Genomic DNA, 24,124 nt, shown 5'->3' with positions numbered 1-24,124 from the left:
ATGTAGAGGGCTTTCAATCTGGGTCAGGAGACTCATAGAGCTTGATAGTTTCTTAGAACTAACCGGTTCTTTAATGTGTGAGAAACAATGACTGAGACACTGGTAACCTGCCCAGGGTGAGGCGGCTCCTCGGTGGCAGAGGAGGGACTAGGAACCCAGACCTCTGGACTCCTGACTTGGTGCATCCCCTTACGGACCAGCAAGACGACCTCAGGAGGACATTATGTGCATTGGAGACTTCCAAATGTGATGCACATGTTCACCACAGGCACCACTGAGGATGGGAAGAAACTTCTGGATTTCTGGATATAGACATCTGTTTCCAGTTTGGGGTAAATGGTGATCTAAACTTGCAAATTAATAATGATTGTATATTGTGATAGGTGCTAATTTTATGAGTTACATACCCTAAGGTTTTAATTGCAAGGACCCTTGGTAATAATAATGGAGCATTTTATACAAGACAATGGATAGATAGGAATACCATCAATTCTATTGTGCCATTTTCTTGATTGATATTAAACCATACCTTTGATTGCAGTTATTTTACTTCTTCTCTTTAAGTTACATGGTTACTAAAAAATAATGAAAAAGTGCTATTGTTGGAAGAAGTGTTTAACATATTGTTCTTTTACATAAAAAAACGTCAAGAATAATAAAAAAGTTATAATATTTCCCTATATATATTTTCTCTCTTTAAATGCTAAAAGATGGCACTTAGATAAGCTTTGCTATTACTGGGAAATATCAACATACAGTTTAATCCAAGTAAATGTGATATGGAAATCAGGGTAAAAATAGAAAACAAACTACCTGTAATTATATTTCCTTTGATTATTGTTATTAATACTCTATAGATTTAAGGTACAAATCTATCACAAATCAGAGCAAAATTGTTGTTGTTTTTTAAATTGATTCTAATGAGTACAATTAATAAATAATTAATAAAAGCTGACGTGTGTATAATTAACCCAAAGAAAGAGAATTATAGGCTCTAGGCATAAACTCTATCATGGACACCTTCTTTGAGTCATAAAAAAATATGAGTTTTACATACTCAGCACCTTGTCTGGGTACATGTAAATGGCAAGGCAATTCCTGTCCATCTTAGAATTAAGAGCTCTGTAAATACAGGTCCAATTATAGCTCAATTGCCACCTGTGTAAAACCACCCCACCAACCCACCAGGTTTGTCAATCTTGGAATGGTAACCTCAACCAACCAATTGTGCCACAAATCAATCCTTCTGAAGAATTCTTTGGCTCATTTTAGTCTAGATTTAAAAGTTAAAACTGCAAAAGATTATAAACATCTCTTTTGTGAAATATTATAAACATCTCTTTTGTAAAATTCATAAACTCCCATTGAAGTTGTTAGCCTGTGGTCTAACTGCATAATAGAATCAGGAGTTTCTAAAATAAAATTTAATTTCCTCCAAGGTATTTAAATCTTTGGTTTAGTTCAACTATGTTACATCGCTGAACCATGTCTTATGAATGCCATTAACAAACTGAAAACAACTGAATCGTTTTAAAAATCCTGAATAATGTTGTAAAGCCATTCTCATGGCTCCTATGTCAAAGGCCTGCCACCTATGGGGATTTTGAAGGCAAAGAGAATGGGTCCTGGGTAGGACTGATGGACAGGTTAGACAGATTGGCAGTAGGAGGGGGGAGATGTGTACACAAGGAACTCTAATGTAGCTAAGAAAAACAGCAAATGATGCTCAGAGTAACAGTCACAAATGAAACTCGGATCATCGGATCAAGTGTTCAGCCCGACTAAAGCAACTCCTTAGCCACCGTCTCCTACTCAGCACCTGCTACATATTTAAGGCCCTAGGACAAAATAAAATTGCAGGAATCCTTTTCAAAATTATTAAGAATTTCTATCAGGGAATTCAACCAAGCATGAGGTGCTCCTGGGCACAGGACCCTGAGGGACTGTGTAGACTGCACATCCATGAAGCAGGCTCTGCCCCAGAGGGGGCTATCGACTCGCATGCCAATCACGCTTCCTGAAGGGCAACCTGGATGCACCTCCACGACTAGCCAGGGCACTCAGCTTTTATTTTGATAAGCATGGATTCCACCTATTACTTCATGTTACAAGGACCAAACAAAAATAGTTAAAAATATACTTAATATCCTTGAAAAAATAATGTGATTTATTTTCTTATAGGCACCATTTCAACTATGAAAATTACTTCATTGGCCACATCTCAGTGAAGGTATTTACTCAGGACAAAATACCTGATGTAACAGTGCTAAATTTTAATGTGCACACAGAATGAGAAAGGGGGTGGGGGGGGAAGGGAGAGATAGAGAAAAAACAAAAAACAAAAACAGACATGGAGTTGGGTAGGGGAAGCACCCAAAAGAAGACAGAAAAAGTCTCCTGAAGGCCATGTGACCCTTCTCCCCACCGTCCCCCCCCGCCCCCCGCCGCCTCCTGAGACCTTTAGGCTGTAATTGCTATTTCAATTAATCCAACAAATGTACTCTCATAGCTTTCACAGCACTTCAGCAAGTAAGGCATAATTGCTTTTCAAAATTTGGGGCTCAGTCTTTCCCATTAACTTTCTAGGTGTGAGTTTTGGTTACAGATCATTCTAAAAAATTGTGATCAAAGCCCTAGATACTAATTTTAGGTAGAGCTTCATATTATTAATTATAGGGGTAGGTATAATAATAGTATATTTTTCAAATGTACTGTGGAACCTTTCTTAGCCTTAAGACTATAGAAATATATTTTTAGGAGAGGAATAAAAATACTTTAAATAAAATTTTGGAAAATTTTTTGATATACAACATTAAAAGAGTATTAAAAACAGAAGATCAGAATGGTAATATAAAAATTATTGGATTATTGATGTACACAGATATATGCTAATGCAATTTCTGTAATCCTTTGCATTTAAAATATTCCTTGTACCATCATTTTCTAAAGAAGCCCCCCCCCTTTATCTAGACCTTCCCTCTCCCTCCTGACCCCCACCAAAAAAAACTTACAGGGGCACTGCTCTCTGATACTGGGGTGAAAGGGAGCAGAAGAGTTTTTTTTTTTTTTCGTTTTTTTTTTCTTTTTTTACCATACCTGGCCTAAGCATGGGAAATATGTGTGCCTTCAAATTACTGTATCTCCATGGAACCTGGCTCAGCATCATGAATAGCACTGCTCAGAGGTTTTGTTTAATTTTTTATGATGATGACCAAATTAAAACCAGGTATTCCAATTTCAAAATATATACCAAAAATCCTACTACCCCAAACCCTGAAGAGGCTGATCCCCAATTTCATTAACTTTAGCAAGTGAATAATCAATGCAACTTTTTTTGAGGCGCTGTTAAGACTTAACTGCTTTGTAATTTAGATTTATAATGCTTGTATGATTGGTTTTAAAAGCTGTTATTAAAACAACTATGTACAATGAAAAAAAACCTGTGTGTGTACATATATTAAATATTTTATAAGTTATGAAATAAATAACACTAAAAACAAATGTCAATTGATAAGTTCAACTTTGCCTTCCTTATTTTAAAATATAAATATATATTTTTTAAATTATAAATTTAGAATTTTTTCCTAGATTTTTTTGAGCATTCTCTATGAATTCTCCAAAATTACAAATACAGAACCAAGAATTCTGGGTTTACATCACTCACATTCTAAGCACAGAATTCTCATTGAACCTAGGAAGACAAAATAATAAAGCTCTGTTTCCATTTAGTCCATAGTCTATGAAGATTTCTGTGATATACTGTAAAGATTCCTAGGTGGTTAAATATATTTTTCAAAAAATAATAAATCTCATGATGTCTAAATGTTAAAATAATAAAGTAGAACATTTCTCTCAGTTAACATCTTTAATAATTCTCATGTAGAATATACTATTTTTTCTTCACCAAAATAATAATATTTGTGGAGGCAGAAACATTTATGATTTTAAAAGTACTTTTGAAATCTTAGAGCAGAACTACTACTCTACTTGTAATAAATTTTAAATTTTCCATAAAGAATTAGGGGGACCAAGATTCTTGATTTTCCCCTAGGGATAAGAATATCCATACATAATTCCAGAAGCTTCCTTTTTTATATGTTAGGCGATGGGAAAAACTTGCATCAGAGTGGAATTTAATTTACTATTCCGTAGGGCTCCAGCAATATCTTTAGGGGAATATTAGATCAAGCTCACTTAACAACAGCCCCTTTCTCCACATATTCTGGAAGGTTCTACAAAAAATTATTTGTTACTCCTTTCTGGTTCTGGAGAATTAAATGAGCCGCCTCTTGGTAGAATTTCCCAAATGGCTTATCTCAGAGGAATTATCCTCTTCGAAATATCCCATTAAGAAGCAAAGATCTGACTTCATAGCATTTCTAATTTCTGTATTACTGGGACATAAAAGCTTAAACTAGGAGAGAGAACCAGATCTCTGGGTTGCAAAAGCAGAGAAATATATGGAGGGAAATTTGGAGTTAAAGCAACAACAACAACAAAAATCTGTAAAATGCTGTTGTATTCCTTCCCTCTCCAGCCTCCTTCTCTTGCTTGCTCTTTTTTATCTTTTTTTTCATGGAGATGCAAGTCCCACAGCACACGGTTACCAGCGAGTGTCTCCAAATGTGCCCCCTGGACTGGGAGTGAGAGGAAAGCTCCGTTGGTTGCCCTGCTGATGTGACAGCAAGGCCTCCATCCCTTCTTCTTCCTCCAGAGGCACCAGCAATCGTCCCTCCAGACGACATCCAATGCTGCTATGGTTGATCCTTTTCTCGAACTTCTTGTAATCGTTTTTCTAGGCGATCCAATTTGGCCAGATTTTCCTGCAGCAGTTTGCTGTCTGGAACCAGCAGTAAGGCTCGCTCATAATAAGCTCTTGCAGACACATAGTTTCCCTGTTGAGAAAAAGAAAGAGAATAATCTGATCCCCCCGAACGTTCTGTAGGAGGATGGGGAGACTAGGAAACAGCCCTTCGCCCAGTGGAACATGAATGTCCCCACTAAGGAAACCTGTCTGCATGGGTAACTGTATCCTTATCTGCTGGTGCTTTTGGAGAATCCATTTGTTTTAAGTACCAATCCAGCTGGAGAATGTGAAGGATAGAACTTACACCACAGGTTAAATGGCAGAAAACAGATTTTCAGTTCTACTAATGCAGGGTATGAGGCTGGCATTTCATAGGGTTAGCACTATTCCTCTGTAATCAAATGGAGCCATGGCAGGAGAGAGGGAGAGAGAGAGAGAGAGAGAGAGAGAGAGAGAGAGAGAGAGAGAGAGAGAGGAAAAACAACAGTGGGAGCACACTGACCACCAGGGGGCAGCTCCTGTGTTGAGCAAGAGAAGCGCACGTGTGGGGAAATGATTTTGAAACTTCTAGAGTAATAATACAAAAGTAAATAGTTTAGAAATCTATAATGCCTCCGTAGTGGTAGGAGTTATTTTAATCTTCAAATTAAACTAACAAACAACAAAAGAACAACCAATACAGCCCTTTGCTAATACAGCCTTTGATGCAAATGTAAGATTTTTATAAAATGAAAAGAACTGGTAAGTATATGGAGTCACATTTATCTAATATTCTAGGTGTGTTTCAATATGTACCTGCTGGATACTTTTAAAGGAGGAGAGCAGGTCTGTCATTCCTGACCTGCTGGAGACACCTGTCTCTGTTCTCTGTTGGCCCATCTAACTGGCAACCATGCATACCTGGTTCCAGATGGTCCCTGGTGAATTAGTCACAAGTATTAACCTTTCCAGCCCCCTTTCTGCTACTAAATGTGTACTAAGACTGTTAGAAATCTTCCCATGCCAAAAAATATGTATTTGCTCTATTTAATTCAGTTATAGCTCAGTGTGGATGAAAACCAGTCTCTCTCTAAATTTCCATCACAATTTAAAGTAGTATTCTCTTGGCGTGAAAGTATTCTCTATCTAAGCAATAGCAACTAATATTTATTGGATGCTTATCCATCTTCCAAATGAGTTAATATGTGTCAAGAGCTTCAGTGAGCAGTCATTCTGATACCATCATTATTTTATAATTCAATGACTCTCCAGGCTCTGTGTAAACACTGTCTGTTTCTTACGGCATTCACTTGGCATATCTGTGAGAAGGAGGGTGGAAATGACTGAACAGGAAATTGTACATTGGGAATCCAGGGTCTGGCATGCACACAATGAAGATATTTCTGATTATTAACACTGATGCTGATAAGAGGCTAAAAAGAATTCCAAACAAATGAGAACCTGGACTTACTACATTAAATTATTTTTTTCAACTCAAACATTTATCTTCCAAGTGTCTTCTGCCACTTATTAAGCTTAGCACACACATGCAAACAACTGAACTTGTGGGTCTTCAAGTGGCCTCAAAGTATGTTTCTACTGCAGTTGATTTTGAAATTGTCTTCGAAGACGTTTCTCTAAATGTAGGTCTCAGCCTGGTGCCCTGGCATCGCCTTCTCTGATCACCAGCTTTCTCCCTCAGCCCGGCCTGAGCCCTCTCGCAGTCGGACATCCCCCAAGGGGTCCTTAGCATTGCCACCACCACCACTAGGCTAGCTAGCTGTGAGCCTGGCTTCTGGCTGAGTGGTGCTCCCCCTGTGGGAGCACACTGACCACGAGGGGGCAGCTGCCCCCTGGTGGTCAGTGCACTCATAGTGACCGGTTGTTCCCCTGTTCAGTTGATTTGCATATTAGCCTTTTATTATATAGGATATGACTCACTGATATTAGACCATTTTAAAAATATAAACATAGCAACTTCATGTTGTCCATCTAATACATGATGTTATAAAAAATGAAAAACAGGATATATTAACTTTTTAATCAGCGCATTTACTATATTTAAAAAACACACTCAATATATCCTTCTTTAACTCCCAGACACCTTTTCAAGGAGCAGTACTTTGAAATTTAAATAACGGCTTCACTTGTTAATTTAAGAAGGTATAATAAATGTACTATCTTCTTTGTATTTATAGATTTTTTAGATGCTCTTCAGTATATAGTTTTACTTTTTTCTAATTAATAATTAAGCCCATTGTTTTAAATGCAGGTGCACTTCATCTAAATATATAGTGAGCATATTATTTGAAAATTCAACTATTTAATATATGATTTAAATATTTAAAATTATTATGTTACTATTTTAAAAGTAAACTCATTCTATGTTTCCCAACTAGATGTTGCTAGACAACCTAGAACAGTGATGGCAAACCTTTTGAGCTCGGCGTGTCAGCATTTTGGAAAACCCTAACTTAACTCTGGTGCCATGTCACATATAGAAATTTTTTGATATTTGCAACCATAGTAAAACAAAGACTTATATTTTTGATGTTTATTTTATATATTTAAATGCCATTTATCAAAGAAAAATCAACCAAAAAAATGAGTTTGCGTGTCACCTCTGACAAGCGTGTCATAGGTTCGCCATCACTGACCTAGAACATTATTAAGATCAAAGCTCTGGTTATGTGGCTCATGCTTGGATTCACCACCAATGTTCTTCTCTTAGATTAGTCACAGATAATTGATAGAAGTCTGAAAATAAGTTAGCTAAACTAGAGTGATCCTTAAAAACATGTCAGCCCATGGTATTTCTCTGCTCAAAGTCCCCCGAGGACCCTACCTCATTTGGCATAAAAGTTAAAGACCCTACAATCCCCTTCAAGATTCTGCATGATTAGATCCTCTGACCCTGGTTTCTACCATTTTCTCTCACTTGCCTCCTCAAGTACAGCAAGCACATTTGCCCCTCAGGACCTCTGCACATGATCATTCGTTATTTTTGCACCATGGTTTCCTCTCTTCAGGTCTCTGCTCAAATATTGCTTTTTTACCTGAGGCCTTCCCTAACCACTATAATTCAAAATTTGAGCCCTTACCCCCTGACATTCCTATCTTTTTTCTCTCCTTTTTCTCCATAGCACTTATTACCAACTGATAGATTTTATATGTGTAAATATGTATGTATGTGTTTATTTACTTATTGCCTATTTCCCCCTTCTGGAATGTTCACTCTAAGAGGACAGGACTTCTTGTTTTATTTGTTCATTGTTGTATTCCTAGTGACTGGAAGAGTACTTGGCACAAAGGATACTCTATAAATGCCTCTCAAATGAATGGGCGAGTGAATGAATCTCTGATTTTATTAGTTATAGATATAATCTCCCAAAGGGTCATTTTCAATAATTCACAAAACAAAGCAACCACAAACAAGCAACCTGGTTTTTTAGTAGAAGGTTAGAGAATAAAAGATACATTAGGTATAAGAAATAGTAAAGTAATATTTAAGTAACACTTGCTCTAGACAGCGAGTTAAACTGCAGGAAAATAAACTACACTAAACTCCAACAAGGCTGTTAGTTCACACATGCAGATTTTACCTGTTCTATCAGGATACCTCTCAAGTGCATATGACTTTCTTTGTGATAAGCAAAGTCATGGAATCTAATTTATATAGATTTACTTTTTAAATGGCTTCCTGATATTGACTCTCTAGGATACAAAGTGAGCATAAACTGTGCTAATTTTACTTTTAAACAATTATGTTTGGGGTATTTAAATAATTAGAGGAGTAAATTGGGAATAGTTTCTCAATCTTTTATGAGAGAAGAAAGACAGAAAGAGAAAACATCATGGAAAAGCTGGTTCACCCGGAAGTGGATTCTTCTCCTACCTTGATGTGCTGGATTCCACCCATGTTCATCCAGGCCTGTGCTTGATCTGGATTTAGTTCCACAGCGGCTTTATAGCTCTAAATATATAAGAAATATCTTCAGGTTGGGAATCAAAAAGAATCCACCTTTACCACTACATAACTGTGAAAACTACTTTCTTTGTATGTGAAAATCTAAATGGTTAAGAAAATGAACAGCCACTTCTGGTTCACAGGGGTTCCATTTATTTCTATTAATTTTTAACGCTGATGAGTCTAAAGTAGAGGAAACGGAAATGTGTAATTTCCTTGCAGAGTTAATGTTTAGACTTGAGAATGAGACGCCTGCAGGGAATCCGGGGGATTTCTATTATAGTGAATCATTTCCCCTTGGCATTGACCTGCAAGAACTTGGTGCTTTTTGGCCTTTTTCACTATAAATGGAGTTTGTAAGGACCATATACAGTGGGGCCTTGACTTAGGAGTTTAATTCGTTCCGAGACCGAGCTCGTTAAGGAGCTCGTTAAGGAGCTTGTTAACGCAAATTACTCTGTCAACTCAATGCAAAAAATCAGCCTAGAGACAGCTGGTATCTCAAAAAACTCGTTAGTCGGGACACTCGTAAGTCAAGGCCCACTGTATATATATTCATAGGATCTTAGTTTCCTAAACAGCTTAACCCTACAAGATCACTGACCTGGTTATTTGGTATATGCTTGAAATCTTGCAGGATGCTCATTACTCCTTTAAGGATTTCTATTTTACTAGGGGATAGTTTTAATCATTAGAAAACCTTTCTTTTCTTTTTCTTTCATATGAAAGTTCTTCAATCTTTGAAGAGAATTACTTGACCCTCGAATACTTTTTTTGTGCCTAAATAACCTGTATCCTATTAATTTATATTTGTGAGGTATATTTTTAATATTTTGTTTGCTGTTTTGCATCAAAGGCAAGCTCACCATTGAGTCTTGATTTTAAGAGTAGTCACCTTACATCAGAATAAAAAGCTTCTGCACAGCAAAAGAAACCATCAACAAAACAACAAGAAAGCCCACTACATGGGAGAACATATTTGCCAACAGTATATCTGATAAGGGCCTAATCTCCAACATTTATAGGGAACTCTTACAACTTAACAAAAGGAAGATAAACAATCCAATCAAAAAATGGGCAAAGGACCTAAATAGACACCTTTCAAAAGAGGACATTCAGAAAGCCAAGAGACATATGAAAACATGCTCAAAGTCGCTAATCATCCGAGAGATGCAAATCAAAACAACAATGAGATACCATCTCACACCTGTCAGAATGGCCATCATCAACAAATCAACAAACGACAAGTGCTGGAGAGGATGTGGAGAAAAAGGAACACTCGTGCACTGCTGGTGGGAATGCAGACTGGTGCAGCCACTATGGAAGACAGTATGGAGTTTCCTCAAAAAACTGGAAATGGAACTCCCATTTGACCCTGTGATCCCACTTCTAGGAATATATCCCAAGAAACCAGAAACACCAATCAGAAAGGATATATGCACCCCTATGTTCATAGCAGCACAATTCACCATAGCTAAGATCTGGAAACAGCCTAAGTGTCCATCAGTAGATGAATGGATTAGAAAACTGTGGTACATCTACACGATGGAATACTATGCTGCTGTAAAAAAGAAGGAACTCTTACCATTTGCAACAGCATGGATGGAACTGGAGAGCATTATGCTAAGTGAAATAAGCCAGTCAATGAAGGAAAAAGGCCACATGATCTCACTCATTCATGGATAATAGAGACCATTATAAACTCTTGAACAATAATAGATACAGAGGCAGAGTTGCCTCAAACAGACTGTTAAACTACAGCAGGAAGGCTGGGGAGGGTGGGGGGCTGGAGGGGGGGGGGGCAAGAAATCAACCAAAGGACTTGTATGCATGCATATAAGCATAACCAATGGACATAAGACACTGGGGGGTAGGGGAAGCCGGGGGATTGTCAAGGGCGGGGAAAAAAAAAAGGAGACATATGTAATACTCTTTGTAATAATTTAAGCAATAAAAAAAATAAAAAAAAAAAAAAAAAAAAAAAAAAAAGAGTAGTCACCTTAAATATAACTAAATGTTATGAGTGCTGCCTTTACGAAGTGTTTAATTACAAAGCTAGGTATCTGTGTGTGTGTGTGTGTGTGTGTGTGTGTGTGTGTGTAGTTTAATACTCCTTGCTATTTTCATTAGCAAGAAGGCAACTGACCAGATCCATAAAGTGATGAGAATCTGTTAAGAAACTATATACTGTTAAAAATCTGCTTTAAAGACTTGAAGAATATGTCTTAATTTTTATCAACAGAGATAGGGTGTAGTATAGACGGGGTGTAGATTCAAATCCTAGATCCATTTCTTATCCTCTGTGTGACCTTGAGCAAGGTCATAACCTCTGATTCTCAGTTTTTTTCCAACTGTAAAAGGAGACAATGACTATGACTTTCTTATATGCTTGTTGTGAATATTAAATTACTAAATACATGTGAATCATACTTAAAAGTGCTATCACATTTTAGCTGTTACTAATAACTAATTGCTGTACTCTTAGTCTTCAGAAATCCAGCTACTCTATGATGAGTATTTGATCCACTGGTCAAGCAACTAGACAATACTTTTGTTGTCCATACAATATATAAGATACAGACCCCATGTAAATATTCATAATTAAATTACTAATTATTTAATCATTAAGCTGCCTATTAGTTACAAATAATTTAAGAATGATGGTGTAGAAAACATTCATAAGGCAAGAGAAAATGCAAGGTTCTGAAATATGCCACCATTACTGTTTGAAGGGTCTAATTTTCCCCCAATTATCTTCACATGTGTTTTTCAATCATATTTTAAAAGCCACCCACAGTTTACTTGAAGAAAAAAATTACATCATTTGAGATTTTATTTCCCATGATATATTTAGTGTCATATTTTTACTACATTAATTCCAACTTGTGGCTTTACCGGTTACAAGGGAAATGTCTGGTATCTGTAACATTTCTACTCATACTTGTAAATGTCTTTTTTATTTCAAGTTGGGCATCAGTAGTATTCCAAAGCTGTACATAGTGAACACCTGTAAGATGCATCATACTGTATTTAGAACACAGAAGGAATCAGACCCTTTGGACATGGGTGCAGCCTAACTAGGGAGTCAAAATGCATGCACACAGCTCATACAGGGGTCAGGGAGGGGAGCAAGGAAGGACCCAATACTACAACTTAATACATGGCCTGCTCAAATGACTGGTGGAGACATAAGTGTTTTCAGCATTCGGTGGCATCACGGTCACTAGGAGAAAGGATGGTCCAGCGAGCCTCCCAGGGAGGACGACCCAGGCTGTGCTGGTGGATGAGTGGGAATCAGCAAGGGGAGGAGAGGTGGGTAAAAGGACATGTGGATAGGCCCAACGCTATTCAGGCACTAGATCAGCTGGAAGAGATGGGATTGAATACAAACAGAGAGAAAAGGAGACAGAGGACACACAGAGAGAGACAGAGAGAGAACGAGAGAGAGAAAGAGAAGCTGATATGAGGGCAAAACATAGAATACGTCAAACAACAAGTTAAAGCTGGTAATTCAGAAATAATGCAGAGTTATCACAGAATTCTGAATAATCAAAAACCAGAAGCTCAATTATAAGAATAAACTTTTAATGTCAAGTTGATTAATCAGAAACTTCACAAACATGCCAATGATCTTAGATTCAGGGAGTATTCATTTCAATTCATGAATTTAATAACATAATTTGACTAAGTGTATGTACCTCAAAAGCTTTGTCCAGAAGGTTTTGCTCTCTTAGTTGATTTCCTTTTGTGAAAAAAAGTTCAGAAATGACCTTTGGGTCCTTTGGTTTCAGCTGGAGAGCCTTGTCTATAGCGTCAAGTGCCTGTATGGGTTGGAAATTAAAACAGAATAAATGTAGATTAGATAAAGGAAAACGAATTTAAATGATAAAATTTATACTTTTTTGTTCTTTTTTAAAAATATTTTTCCAGGTCCTCTTTTTATTTTTTCATTAAAGTTTTTTTATTGATTTCAGAGAGGAAGGGAGAGGGAGAGAGAGAGAGAAAGAGAAACATCAATGATGGGAATCATGGATCGGCTGCCTCCTGCACGCCCCCACTGGGGATGGAGCCCACAACCCGGGCATGTGCCCCTAACCAGAATCAAACCCTGGACCCTTCAGTGTGCAGGCTGACACTCTATCCACTGAGCCAAACTGGCTAGGGCTACTTTTTGTTCTTATGAACTAGCGGGGGTGGTGAGTGACAATCAATTCTTCATTTTCTCTAATTTTCTCAATAAGAATTTAGCTCTGATGGAGTAACTTCCTTATGCTCCAGGTTTCCATTTATATCAGTATCAATGAAATGTCCCTGAATCACTTTACAGAGAGGTTGTGTGATCTAGTTGAAAGAAAACAAAATATTTCCCTGACTGTGTGCCCATCTGGACCCTCCTGTAGCCTCTGCTTCGGTGCCTGGTGCTCACTCTGCCCTCACCACGCACTGCTCCAGCCCATGCAGCCAGAGATCTCTTCGAAGCACACACCTGATGGTGTTGCTCCTCTGCTTAAAACCCCAAGGCTTCTCCCAGGATAAGGAACAAGACTTCTGCCCTGGTTCCATGCCTTGAGGTCTAGTCCCCAACATACTCTGCAGCCACATGTTACAATTTACCCTGCTCCCTCATGCCCATCCCTCAGACAGGCTAATCGCTGTTGCCACAGGGTCTGTCTTTGCATGTGCTGTTTTGCCTGGAATGCTCTTTGCTGCCCTTTTGTCTAATAATTCCTATTCATCACTCAGCCCTCACCTTCACATCACTCTTCAGGAAACCTGACCTCCAATACCACTCAGATTCCCTGATTATATCCTTGTTATGGACCATGTCATTCTTCATGACATCGCTGAGCACAGCTATAATTCTACTACATTGATTTTGTGATTACCTGTCCAATCTCTGTCTCCTGTAAACTCCTGTCTACTGTAAATTCCTTGAGGACAAGGGTGATGATTTTATTTTGGTCATACCACTTTATTCCTGGTGCCTACTACAGTGTTTGACATATAGTAGGTATTCAATCAGTATTTTGTTGAATTAGTTCATGAGTTTACTGGTTATGTAACCTTTAAAATGGAGAGAAACAATAACAGTTGCAACACAGGGTTAATGACCTGCCTTACAGGCTTGTAAGGATTGTATAAAAAATATTTAAAGAAAATGGAAAATGATAAAGTATACAAATGTTAGTCTTTATCTTTTCTAGAGTCGGCTGAAAACAAACTGAGATAATACCACATAAAAATCTTCAGACCAAGAGTGATCTAAACCCATATTATGTCAGGGGATATCTTAAGAGTTAAAGGGATATCTGTGAAAAGCACCCATGAGATAGGATATGCCAACTGATGATGTTCAAGACAGCTCAGCCTCGTTACCGTGCAGCCTGGAGCCCATTTAGGGGCTCCCCATTTTCTACCCACGAATCCAAGAAACTCCAGTGTCCTCTGTACCTTGTCGTGCTGCTCCTGCTTGCTGTAGATTGCTGACAGCAGGCGATAGCATTCGAGGCATCCAGTGTCCTCTGATACAATGTGATTGGTCATCTTTTCAGCTTCTTTCGTCTGACCCATCATGGCCAAAACCTGAGCCTGCAAAACCACACTGACCTTGCCTTAGAGACATTTCATCATTACCTTATCAAATAAAGCATCCTTGAACGGAGGCATTGGGAAACACCCCAGACAAAAGTGCTGAGCATCTGTTTGTGACACACAGAGAGGGACAAATCGCCACAGCATCGAGGCTTTAACTTTTGTTGCCTCTTACTTATGTATGTGCATGCATTTCCATGTGAATGGCGGGAACATTAAAAATATTCCATGAAATGACTTGTGCCTTTTTTAAAAGTTGACTAAATATGTCAAAAGAGAAATGATTTCCTGTGTTTGTAACAAGGTAAGTTTCATGTACTGCAAATCTAAGGAAAAGAAGTATTGATCCAAGGTTGAAATAAAAAACATTGTTGTTGTTAATTTCCCTGACTTTGAAAACCATACTGTGGTTATGTTAGATAATGTCCTTATTCTTAGGAACTATATGCTGATTATCTAGAAATCAAAGGAATGAGACCTATAATTCTCGCATGGCTCAGGAAGAAATGACATTTACTAATAATGTGTATATGCACATCATACTTGCCTAAATATGCACATGTATACATACATGTCATACACACATACATACATCCATGAGAAGGTGGTAAACAAATGCATAAAAATGCTGAAAACTGATCAATTTGGGTGAAAGAGGATATGGGAGTTATTTAATATTCTTGCAAATTTTTGCAAGTTTAAAATTATTTCCAAACAAAAATTTAAAAGTATTTTTAGCATCTAGGCCTTGTATAAATGGCTCTAACATTGGTTAAATGAATATTTATAACATGGATATATTATAGCAATCCCGGTTCCCGTTCTGAGGCCTGCTGACCACAGCTCCCTCAACTGCATGCTCTGCGTCTGTTCCCAGCTTCATGTGCGTAGCCCACGTACTCACCAGGGCCAGGCGGAGTTCCCGGTGAGAAGGCTGAAGTGCCGCAGCTTCCCGGTAAATCTGCAAGGCCTCTTCGTATCGGCCCGTGTTGTAGAATAGTGCTCCCAAAGGCGACAGGGTCTCCGCTTTGCGTGCCACCTTCAGGGCGCTGAGTTTTAAGAAAGGCGAATTAACACTTTTCTTCTGGTAGATACATTTCCCAAGGTCAAAAAATGAGGGATGGCTGTCCAGGTTTGAGATTTTGTGCCAATATGATCTTTGTTTTTATATCAAGAAGAATGTTTAAACAACATTGCAGTGCCATTCTCTGACTATATGAACATCTCTAGTGGTCTAACAGGGTGGAAACTGAGCCCCAGGGTCTATTCCAGCAATGGTGATAGACTTGTTGTGATGTATGCATAATATTTCATTTATATCCACTTTTGCAACTGCTATTGGTGCTTTGGGTTGCAGTCCATCGCTTCAGAAAACAGTGGGAATTAAATTCCAACCTTGGTTAGCACCATGTTCTAATCAGCAGCCAAGGAAGTCATTAACGGGGATACTCCTGACAGTGTTGCATTGTTCTCTTTGGCGATAAGAATCTGTACTGCCTGCACTGGCAAAATTTGTTAGCATTCTGATAATATACCTGTCCCAATGAATTAAAAATTTGATGCTGTGGTCAATAATATAATGACAGTACAGGGACAGGTGGTTACTAGCTTTATCGTGGTGATCACATCGTAAGGTATATAAATGTAGACTCACCTAAAACTAATATGTCAACTGTCCTTAAAAAAATTAAAAACATTTTTTTAAGTTGATGGGCAATTGCAGAGGTCTTTGGGCGACTTACAAAGTGAAAGGAAAGACGTTTACCGTTTGTACCACTCTTCAGCCATGCTGTTGTCTCCCAGGGACCTGTAGAGCCTCCCCAGGTTCACCATGGCCACGTCATGACTCGGGCTAAGTTTGATGGCCTGTTGGTAATGGGCCACTGCCTTCTCGGGAGAGCCTATAACCAGAGGTGCGTGAGTAAGAGCAGAACATGCCTTAATTATAAAATACACGAGGGCTTTCATTTCTCTTCTGATGTACATCATTCTTCTTAGAGAGCCATGCCATCAATTATTCAGCATGTGAATTACTGTGCATTCGGGCTTCTTCTCCTTGCCACTGCCTAACTTTGAGCCATTTAACAATTCATTCCCATTTCCAGAGAAATTAACAATAAAAAAGCAATAGAAACTGTTAGGCACATTCTTGCACTCCATTTTGCTCTGCTTGTGGCTCTCGCCCCTCCCGGTAATTTTCCTGTTATTCTCATTGTAGGTTTCATGATTAACGGCCTTTGGTTTCCAGCAAACAGCCTCACCCAGTTTCTAGGGACCGCCTACACCTGGCCCCCACCTGCACCTGGTCCCACCGGTTACTCTGACTGACCCTTACATGAGACATAAATATCCTGTGCGCCCCTCCCCCCCCCCACCCTGGCTGATGCAGTTTTGGCTTCAGCCCTTCTGCTAGCAGATATAACAATAAATCTATAATTCATAATTCTTTACCCCTTTTGGACTCATGCATTCTTTCTTCGGCGACCCTAACAGAAACTAAAACCCGTTTCTTTTAATATATATATATATTATATATTATTAATTTTAGTCAAAGTGTTTTCTGGCCACTACCCTAGCTAATATGATGTGTTGAGATCATCAGTGGTTGTTATTTATAAAGATGTATTGCTACTCATTATGCAAAAACATGGAATTGGCTATTATAGAAAGAAAACTGTCCTGAAGTAATTTCTAAGGGTCTGTCTCAATTACTGTACTACAGCATTGCACCTGAGACACTGCTTTAAATAAGCATGTATTGCAGGAAGAGATTAACCAAAAAACTTATATGCATTTATGCATAACCCATGAACACAGACAATAATGTAGTGAAGGCTGGGGGAGGGGGTAGGAGTGGATTGGAGAGGGGCAATCGGAGGAAAAAGGGGACATCTGTAATACTTTCAACAATAAAAAAATTAAAAGTAAATAAACAAATTAGCATGTATTAGCTGTACCTAAAAATATTTTTAACCACATATTTTTAAAAGGCATTAATTTTAAAAAACAATGCCACCTTGCATTTGTCCAATATATTGTGCATTTTAAAACACTTTAAGTGATCTCATATGATCTTTGCAGGTATTTTTGATGCTATTTAGCTGCCTATTGATACCACTTAGCTGCCTCTTAGGACTTAGGAGCTATTTTAGGGTAAACAGAATTATTGCTTACAGATACAGACACTAAAGTGCAAAGACATTAAGAGACTTGACAAGATCCCAGGGCAAGTGAGGGTAGAGGCCAGAACTAGAATCAAGTCTCTCTAGTCTGATAAGGTTCTCCACAGAAGCTTCCTGTGAGAGTATGTCTAAGTAATGGAGCGGTAGAAGAGTCTAACGTTTAGATGGAGTGGGATGTTATGACCCGCACAGGCATCTTCTCAAGCCCACCTTTTTTGAATGCAAGTTTAAGTAGGAGTGCCAGATTGCTGGTGATGGGGAGAATTGCACCAGTATAAAAACACAAATACAGAGAAAGTGGTGGGAAGGTATATAGTATTGTCAGTGGTGTTTATTGGGTGGAGTTTTTTGTTGAAGTAGAAGGAAGAGTACTAGATCAGGCCTAGGGGTCTCTTCTGGTGCTTACATCTTTGTGTTATGGGCTTTATTATTATGTTGCTAATGAACCAGCAGGTGGCACTACAAAACCATTTTACATGTAAAAATATGGGCCGTTTCTTAGTGTATCACAGTGTAAATTTATGTTCTCTAAAACAGAAGAACTTCCAACATCCTCCAAAACAAAACCCTTTAGAATATTTCACACTGACAAAATAATTAAAATTAAATTTTACTGCAGGGCCAGTAGCAGGTAGTATAATAGTTAATGGGAACGAAGTAGTGCTTTTGCATTAAATTCAAATTTTTAAAATCTTTTATAGTGTTCACAACATGCCAACAGTATATGGAGCACAAGTCATAAAGAAAACAGAATCCCTGCTCTGTGAAGTTTCGCATTAAATAGGATGGAGTAAGTGTATTTTACATAGCACGGTCATATAAGAATACTTTATCAATTACAATAATACAGTTTCTGTAACGTATAACACACGAGAAACAATAAAATAACTCTGGAGGCTTTTTAAAAAAATCAGTTGCAGAAAAGTATTTACCATCTGCCAGTAACTAGATTCAGAGCAGGTTGTGCATCATTGTAGAGGAACATTTCATTATCATAGATTTATAAACTTGTATAACTGGTACTCAAAGAAGAGCCATTAAATCATCAAGACTACTTCCTGTCTCCTGGGGAGTTTTCCCTAAAGATATGATTATAAGAACTGGGCACTTTTACTGAACTGAGCCTGAAGATTTAGATAATGACAGCTCCATGGCACACTGTGACTGTCAGTGGTGTCAGCATCCTGCCAAGCCCAGTGAATTGTACTTCCGAGGCATTATTTGGGTGGTTGCCATTTTGCTCGAGAGCATTATCTAATCTCAACAGAACAGATTCTCTCTAATTTCACTTACCAGTATCAACTAAGAAAACTCCATAGTTGTTGTGTAAGTCTGAGCTATCTGGACAGTTCTTTATTCCAGCCTGGTACATTTCCTCAGCTTCCTTAAATCTCTCCTTTACAAGAGAATAAAGAAACATAAATGAGAAAGTTGAAAGAATTAACAATAAACTGAAAAGAAGTGAGAAAAACAGGAAATAACTTACTGAGCACCTACTATGCAACAGGCACTGAGATCAACACGAGGTACTCTGCTGAATTAAAGTCAATGATAACTGCATACACACCTATAATCCATACCTATGCTTCGTTCCTTTAAGACAAACAGCTGATGTTTACTGAGAAGTGATACCTGGAAGGATTTGCTCTATAGCTGGAAATAGCCTCAAAATGGTTTTTTGAATGGGATGCCCTCCACCCAGTAAGTCTCTGGATGAAAATGGGTGACTCATCAATATAAGAATACTTCCTAGGTGGCAATCTGACTGGGAGACAGAGAGGCCTGGGATAGTTGTCTTACAGCTGCATTTGTATAGTTATTACTCTTTTTAGCTGCACTGTATGGTTTATTTGGAGAGGTTTGGCGGGGCGGGGGGCGGGGGGAGAGTGGGAGGAGAGGTGGATGCAGATTATGGGAGGCTTTGTCATATCCCTTCTTTTTTGAAATATTTCTTATAGCCCACCAAACTATTTGCCACTTTCCTTTATCCAACCTGTGCTTTCCATCTCTCAGCTATTCCTTCCAACAGGAATACATGTCCCCTCAAAGGCATGCCTGCAACTCCTCCCTCTGTGGCGAGGTCCAAGTCAACCACCACTTCTCCAACGGATCATTTTCTAATTGCCCTGATCTACCCTCCGAACATTCACGGAACATACTTTAATAACTCTGAATTAGCTTTTAAGCACTTCTTTTTCTCCACAACCACCTTAGATTGTCATGTCACATCCACCTCACAATGTAGAAGGTAACAGATAATTAATGAATCAACGTTACCCAGGTTCTAACAATTTCTCACAAGTAAACAAGTTCATAGTTCCCTAGTACTATTGTAAGGTCAGGTGAAAAGAAATGATTTGGCATCAAGCACATCACAACGTTTCCTTTAATATGCTTGGAACATCAACATTTTCTGTAATTTTATCACAAGTTACTACTACCAAGCAGTCAACCAAATGACAAGGGAAGGTATAGCATCAGTTTTCTCAGACATGACACCTTAAACTTGTGATGAAAATGTATTGAGAGCACTCAGCATAAACCAAGAAGCCTAACTCTGATTTGACCCAGAAAAGTAAAGACAGTTTACCTTCTGTAGAATGACCGAGGCCATTTCTTCAAATCCATACATTGACGTACCATTTTGGGAACAAAGTGTGGTTTGAATCTGGCAAATTTCACTTATCTAAATTATAGAATCACTAGAGGCCCAGTGCACAAAATTCGTGCATGGGGGATGGAGGTGGGGTCTGTCATCCTGGCTGCACCCTCTCACAATCCAGGACCCCTCGGGGGATGTCCAATCCAGGGGGATCAGGCCTAAACTGGCAGTCAGACATCCCTCTTGCAATCCGGGACTGCTAGCTCCTAACTGTGCGCCTGCCTGCCTGCCTCATCTCTCCTAACCACTCTGCCTGCCTGCCTCATCGCCCCTAACCACTCGCCTGCCTGCCTGATCACCCCTCACCACTTGCCTGCCCACCTGATTGCTCCTAACTGCTCGCCTGCCTGCCTGATCGCCCCTAACTGCTTGCCTGCCTGCCTGATCTACCCTAAACACTCGCCTGCCTGCCTGATCATCCCAACCACTTGCCTGCCTGCCTGATCGCCTCTAACTGCTTACCTGCCTGCCTGATCACCCTTAACCGCCTCTGCCTCTGCCCCCGCTGCAGTGGCTTTGTCTGGAAGGACGTCTGGAATGATGTCCGGAAGGGTGTTCGGCTGTCCAGTCTAATTAGCATTTTATGCTTTTATTATTATAGATAATCAAGCAAAAATGAATATCAATATTTAAAATTATTTTTTAATTGCCAAGCTCAGTAAGTTACCAAACTCAAAAAAGTTAAAGATGAATGAAAATTTCAAAATATCTCCTCTCAATCTAGTGAGGAAAAGAAAAACTTTAGAAAGATATCATCTACTAGAGGACTAGCAAATCTATGAGTGGGCATATGTGTGTGTTAAATGGAGACAGGCAGAACACAAATTATATAAGACTCCAATCAAATTAAGAGAGGGTGCCATTTAATATGTACTGATTTATCCATTCATTCAGCACACGTTTATTGCAATGGCTATAGAAAGTATGACACAGTGATTAAAAATCGGACTGCCAGTGTTTGGGGCTATAGACTGGAATCTCAGCCTCATCATTTATTATCTGTGTGATCTTACTTCTCCTCTACATACCCAATTGAAAATAGGGATAACGAGTACCTCTCATAGGGTTGTTGTGCCGATTAAATGGATTAAAACATGTGAAGCCCTTAGAACAATGCTTAGTACATACTCAGCACTTGGTCATGTTAACCATTTTCCTTACTACTACTACTATCAGAAGCACGACTAGTGTTAATATTACTACTTATCACACTGAGAGATAGATACCAAAGACATGAAGATGAATAAAACAAAATACCTCTATTTAAGGAGCTCAAAGATGAATGAACTGACAAATAAACCCAATGTGAGCAGTGTATTAAAGAGGTAAGTACAGATGCTCTGAGCTCAGGTGGCCTAGAGCATTAGGCATCAGGACCATCCAAGGGGCATTTCAGCCAACAGTTTAGAGTTCCTCTCCCATCAAACCCCTTTAAGTAACTCTATGTAAGAAATAATCAAGTAACTTAAATGTTTTTTCTTAATCACTTTCTGATACAGAGATCAATAAACAATAACTTGAACATTTTGAGTTTTCAGTGTTACCACCTGACCAGTGTGAATGTTTGGCACTAATGCCAAATCTTTAGTTTTATAGGATTTTTAAATATTTTATAAGGCACTTTTACATACACTAACATAGTCATGGTAAAATAAAAATAAAAAGTTATTAAAAAAACAATAGATGAGAAATAGAAGGAAATAAAAGAATATTAGAGCTGGAAAAAACATTAATAGATACTAATGAGCTACCATTTTTAACAAATAGAGAAACTTGGGTACAAAATGTTTGCCCAAGATCTCATAGCTACAAGGGGACAGAGAAAAACCTAGGTTTTCATTGAACATTCAGGGAATTGGTAACCCCTGAATAAAATAAATAAACAAGAGTGTCTGGCATCAAAAGAAACAATTACACTTTTGGATATCCATTCATCCATCCATCCATCTCCTCAACAAATATTTCATGAGCACCATCCATGAGCCAAATATACAGCTGAGACAGAAGAGTGAATGAGACAGACACAATCCTGCCCTTACAGACAATTAAGTAGGATTCAAACAAGAAGGAAACTTTGCAATGTGTGGTGGCAGTGTCACAGGAGGGGAAGCAAAAGGTACTTGGGAAGCAACAAGAAGTGACCCCCAGACTTGGGGTTGGATAGGAACTGCACACCCATCATGATCCAAATACCCAGGGATGCTGGTGACCATGAACTCTCGCAGCTGTGTAACTTAAAGATGTGCTTGAAAAAAATCTATGGCTGCTTGAGACCTTAAAAACTTCCTTATAACTAAATTGTGGGAGAGTTGAAAGGCATTTTTCCTGAAAGAAAGTTGATGTCTTCACATTCCAACTTGCTGAAGTCAAATATAACAGTTAACAACAGTTTTCAAGTGCAATTACTGTTTTACCTGATTTAATTTTACTTTTCCCCTCATTTCCTTGCTGCTCCAAAATAGACAAAGAGATCACCTTTTTCGTCTAAAACTTCTCTTATGTTTGGCTTTATGTGCTGGGTTTCCATTAGAAATTCAATTTTCAAAGTCGAAAGAAGTAATGGGATTTAAAAGACCGGGCGTGTCAGAAGCAAGTAATCATACCTCTGTACTCTTGGTAACCCCCAAGGGCAGTCTCAGGACTCTGGCTCTATGAAAAATGTCTTCAATATCTGTCTTTCTTTTCCTTTCACTTGACTGTAAATTTCAAGGAATGATTAACTCCAGTTATTGAAAAATGAAAGAAGAAAAATACCTTCTAGGTATTTATTTAAAATAAATTCAACCTTCTCTGGAAAGACAATGCATTTATTTTTAAAAGTAGTAGTATTCAATCCCTGAAGCTCAATTTCATGCACTCACTTTTATTTGCCTCTTCTGGCTAGATATCCTGACCTAAGCCTGACCATTCTTAGTGTCTACTGATTTGTAAGATCCAGGAGAAATGAACATAACTATTTATAGAACAACTTTAATTAAAAATGCTTGGGACCCAGAGAATGGGTTTGACAAAAAATACTGTCTGCTGTACATCCGAGTCCCCAACAACTGCTCCGCTGCCTCAGCATGAAATCGGCCTTCAAGGGCAGTGGTTTAAAATGGGAAGCATGCAGCCATGGGCTCCTCCCCAAGGCTCTGAAGCTTTTCAGTGGGGTGGAAATAAAATGGGTCTTAGGGGAGAAATAAAATGTACTCCACATCTCCACTTTTTATATGCTGTAATTACCCAACATGGTATGCTTTCTACTGTAAGGGGAGAGGGGAGAAGTGAAAACTAGATCTTCTGAACAAGGAACTCTCTTGAACAAACTGATATGTTTGGAAAACATTTCTAATAGTTTAAGTGCAATAACCAGGAGAACAAGTAGATTAATGTATCAGTCCTCAAACTTCTTGGTTTTAGGTCCCTTTTGCACTCTGAAAACTACTGAGGACCCAATAGAGCTTTGTTTATGTGGGCTACAAGTACTTACCACAGCAGAAATAAAGCTGAGAAATTTTAAAAATACTTAATTTATTTAAAATGATAATAAACTCAGATATAAGACATTTATGTGAAGAATAACTATATTCTCCAAAGCAAAAAAAAAAAATAGAATAGTGACCTTATTTTCTATTTTTCTGCAAATCTTTTTAATGCCAAGCCTAATAGAAGATAGCTGGATACTCATATTTACTTTTATGCTCAATCTGTTTTTATACGTTTTTTAGTTGAAGTACCTGACGTGTATGTTTTTTAGTTGAAAAAGGGCATAATATTTTAATAGTTTTTTCATGATTGTGGATACATCATGTAGCCTCTAAAAAACTACTGTATACTCATGAGAAAATGAGAATGAAAAAGGCAAATTACTTGTTGGTACTACTTTGAAAGTTACATGGACCTTCTTGGACCTCAGGGGTCCCCTGCAAACACTTTGTGATCAGCTGGCCTAG

The 24,124-nt window shown here is 38.4% G+C and overlaps 1 protein-coding gene across 1 annotated transcript in view; it reads right to left on the bottom strand.

Annotated features, from left to right (window-relative positions):
* Nucleotides 1-3,850: 3,850 nt before the first annotated feature.
* Nucleotides 3,851-24,124, bottom strand: part of TMTC1 (transmembrane and tetratricopeptide repeat containing 1) — a 227,269-nt gene continuing 206,995 nt past the window's right edge. Inside the window, exons 13-19 of the mRNA XM_023752313.1 lie at nucleotides 18,821-18,923; nucleotides 16,111-16,246; nucleotides 15,250-15,394; nucleotides 14,205-14,342; nucleotides 12,452-12,574; nucleotides 8,682-8,759; nucleotides 3,851-4,895 (exon numbers count right to left, since the gene is read on the bottom strand). Coding sequence (XP_023608081.1) covers nucleotides 4,755-4,895; nucleotides 8,682-8,759; nucleotides 12,452-12,574; nucleotides 14,205-14,342; nucleotides 15,250-15,394; nucleotides 16,111-16,246; nucleotides 18,821-18,923 — 864 coding nt within the window. The 3' untranslated portion in view covers nucleotides 3,851-4,754. The remainder of the gene's footprint in view (nucleotides 4,896-8,681; nucleotides 8,760-12,451; nucleotides 12,575-14,204; nucleotides 14,343-15,249; nucleotides 15,395-16,110; nucleotides 16,247-18,820; nucleotides 18,924-24,124) is intronic.

Source organism: Myotis lucifugus, unplaced genomic scaffold, assembly GCF_000147115.1.
Source record: "Myotis lucifugus unplaced genomic scaffold, Myoluc2.0 scaffold_30, whole genome shotgun sequence".
Taxonomy (NCBI): domain Eukaryota; kingdom Metazoa; phylum Chordata; class Mammalia; order Chiroptera; family Vespertilionidae; genus Myotis; species Myotis lucifugus.
This window is presented reverse-complemented; position numbering and strand designations above follow the sequence as displayed.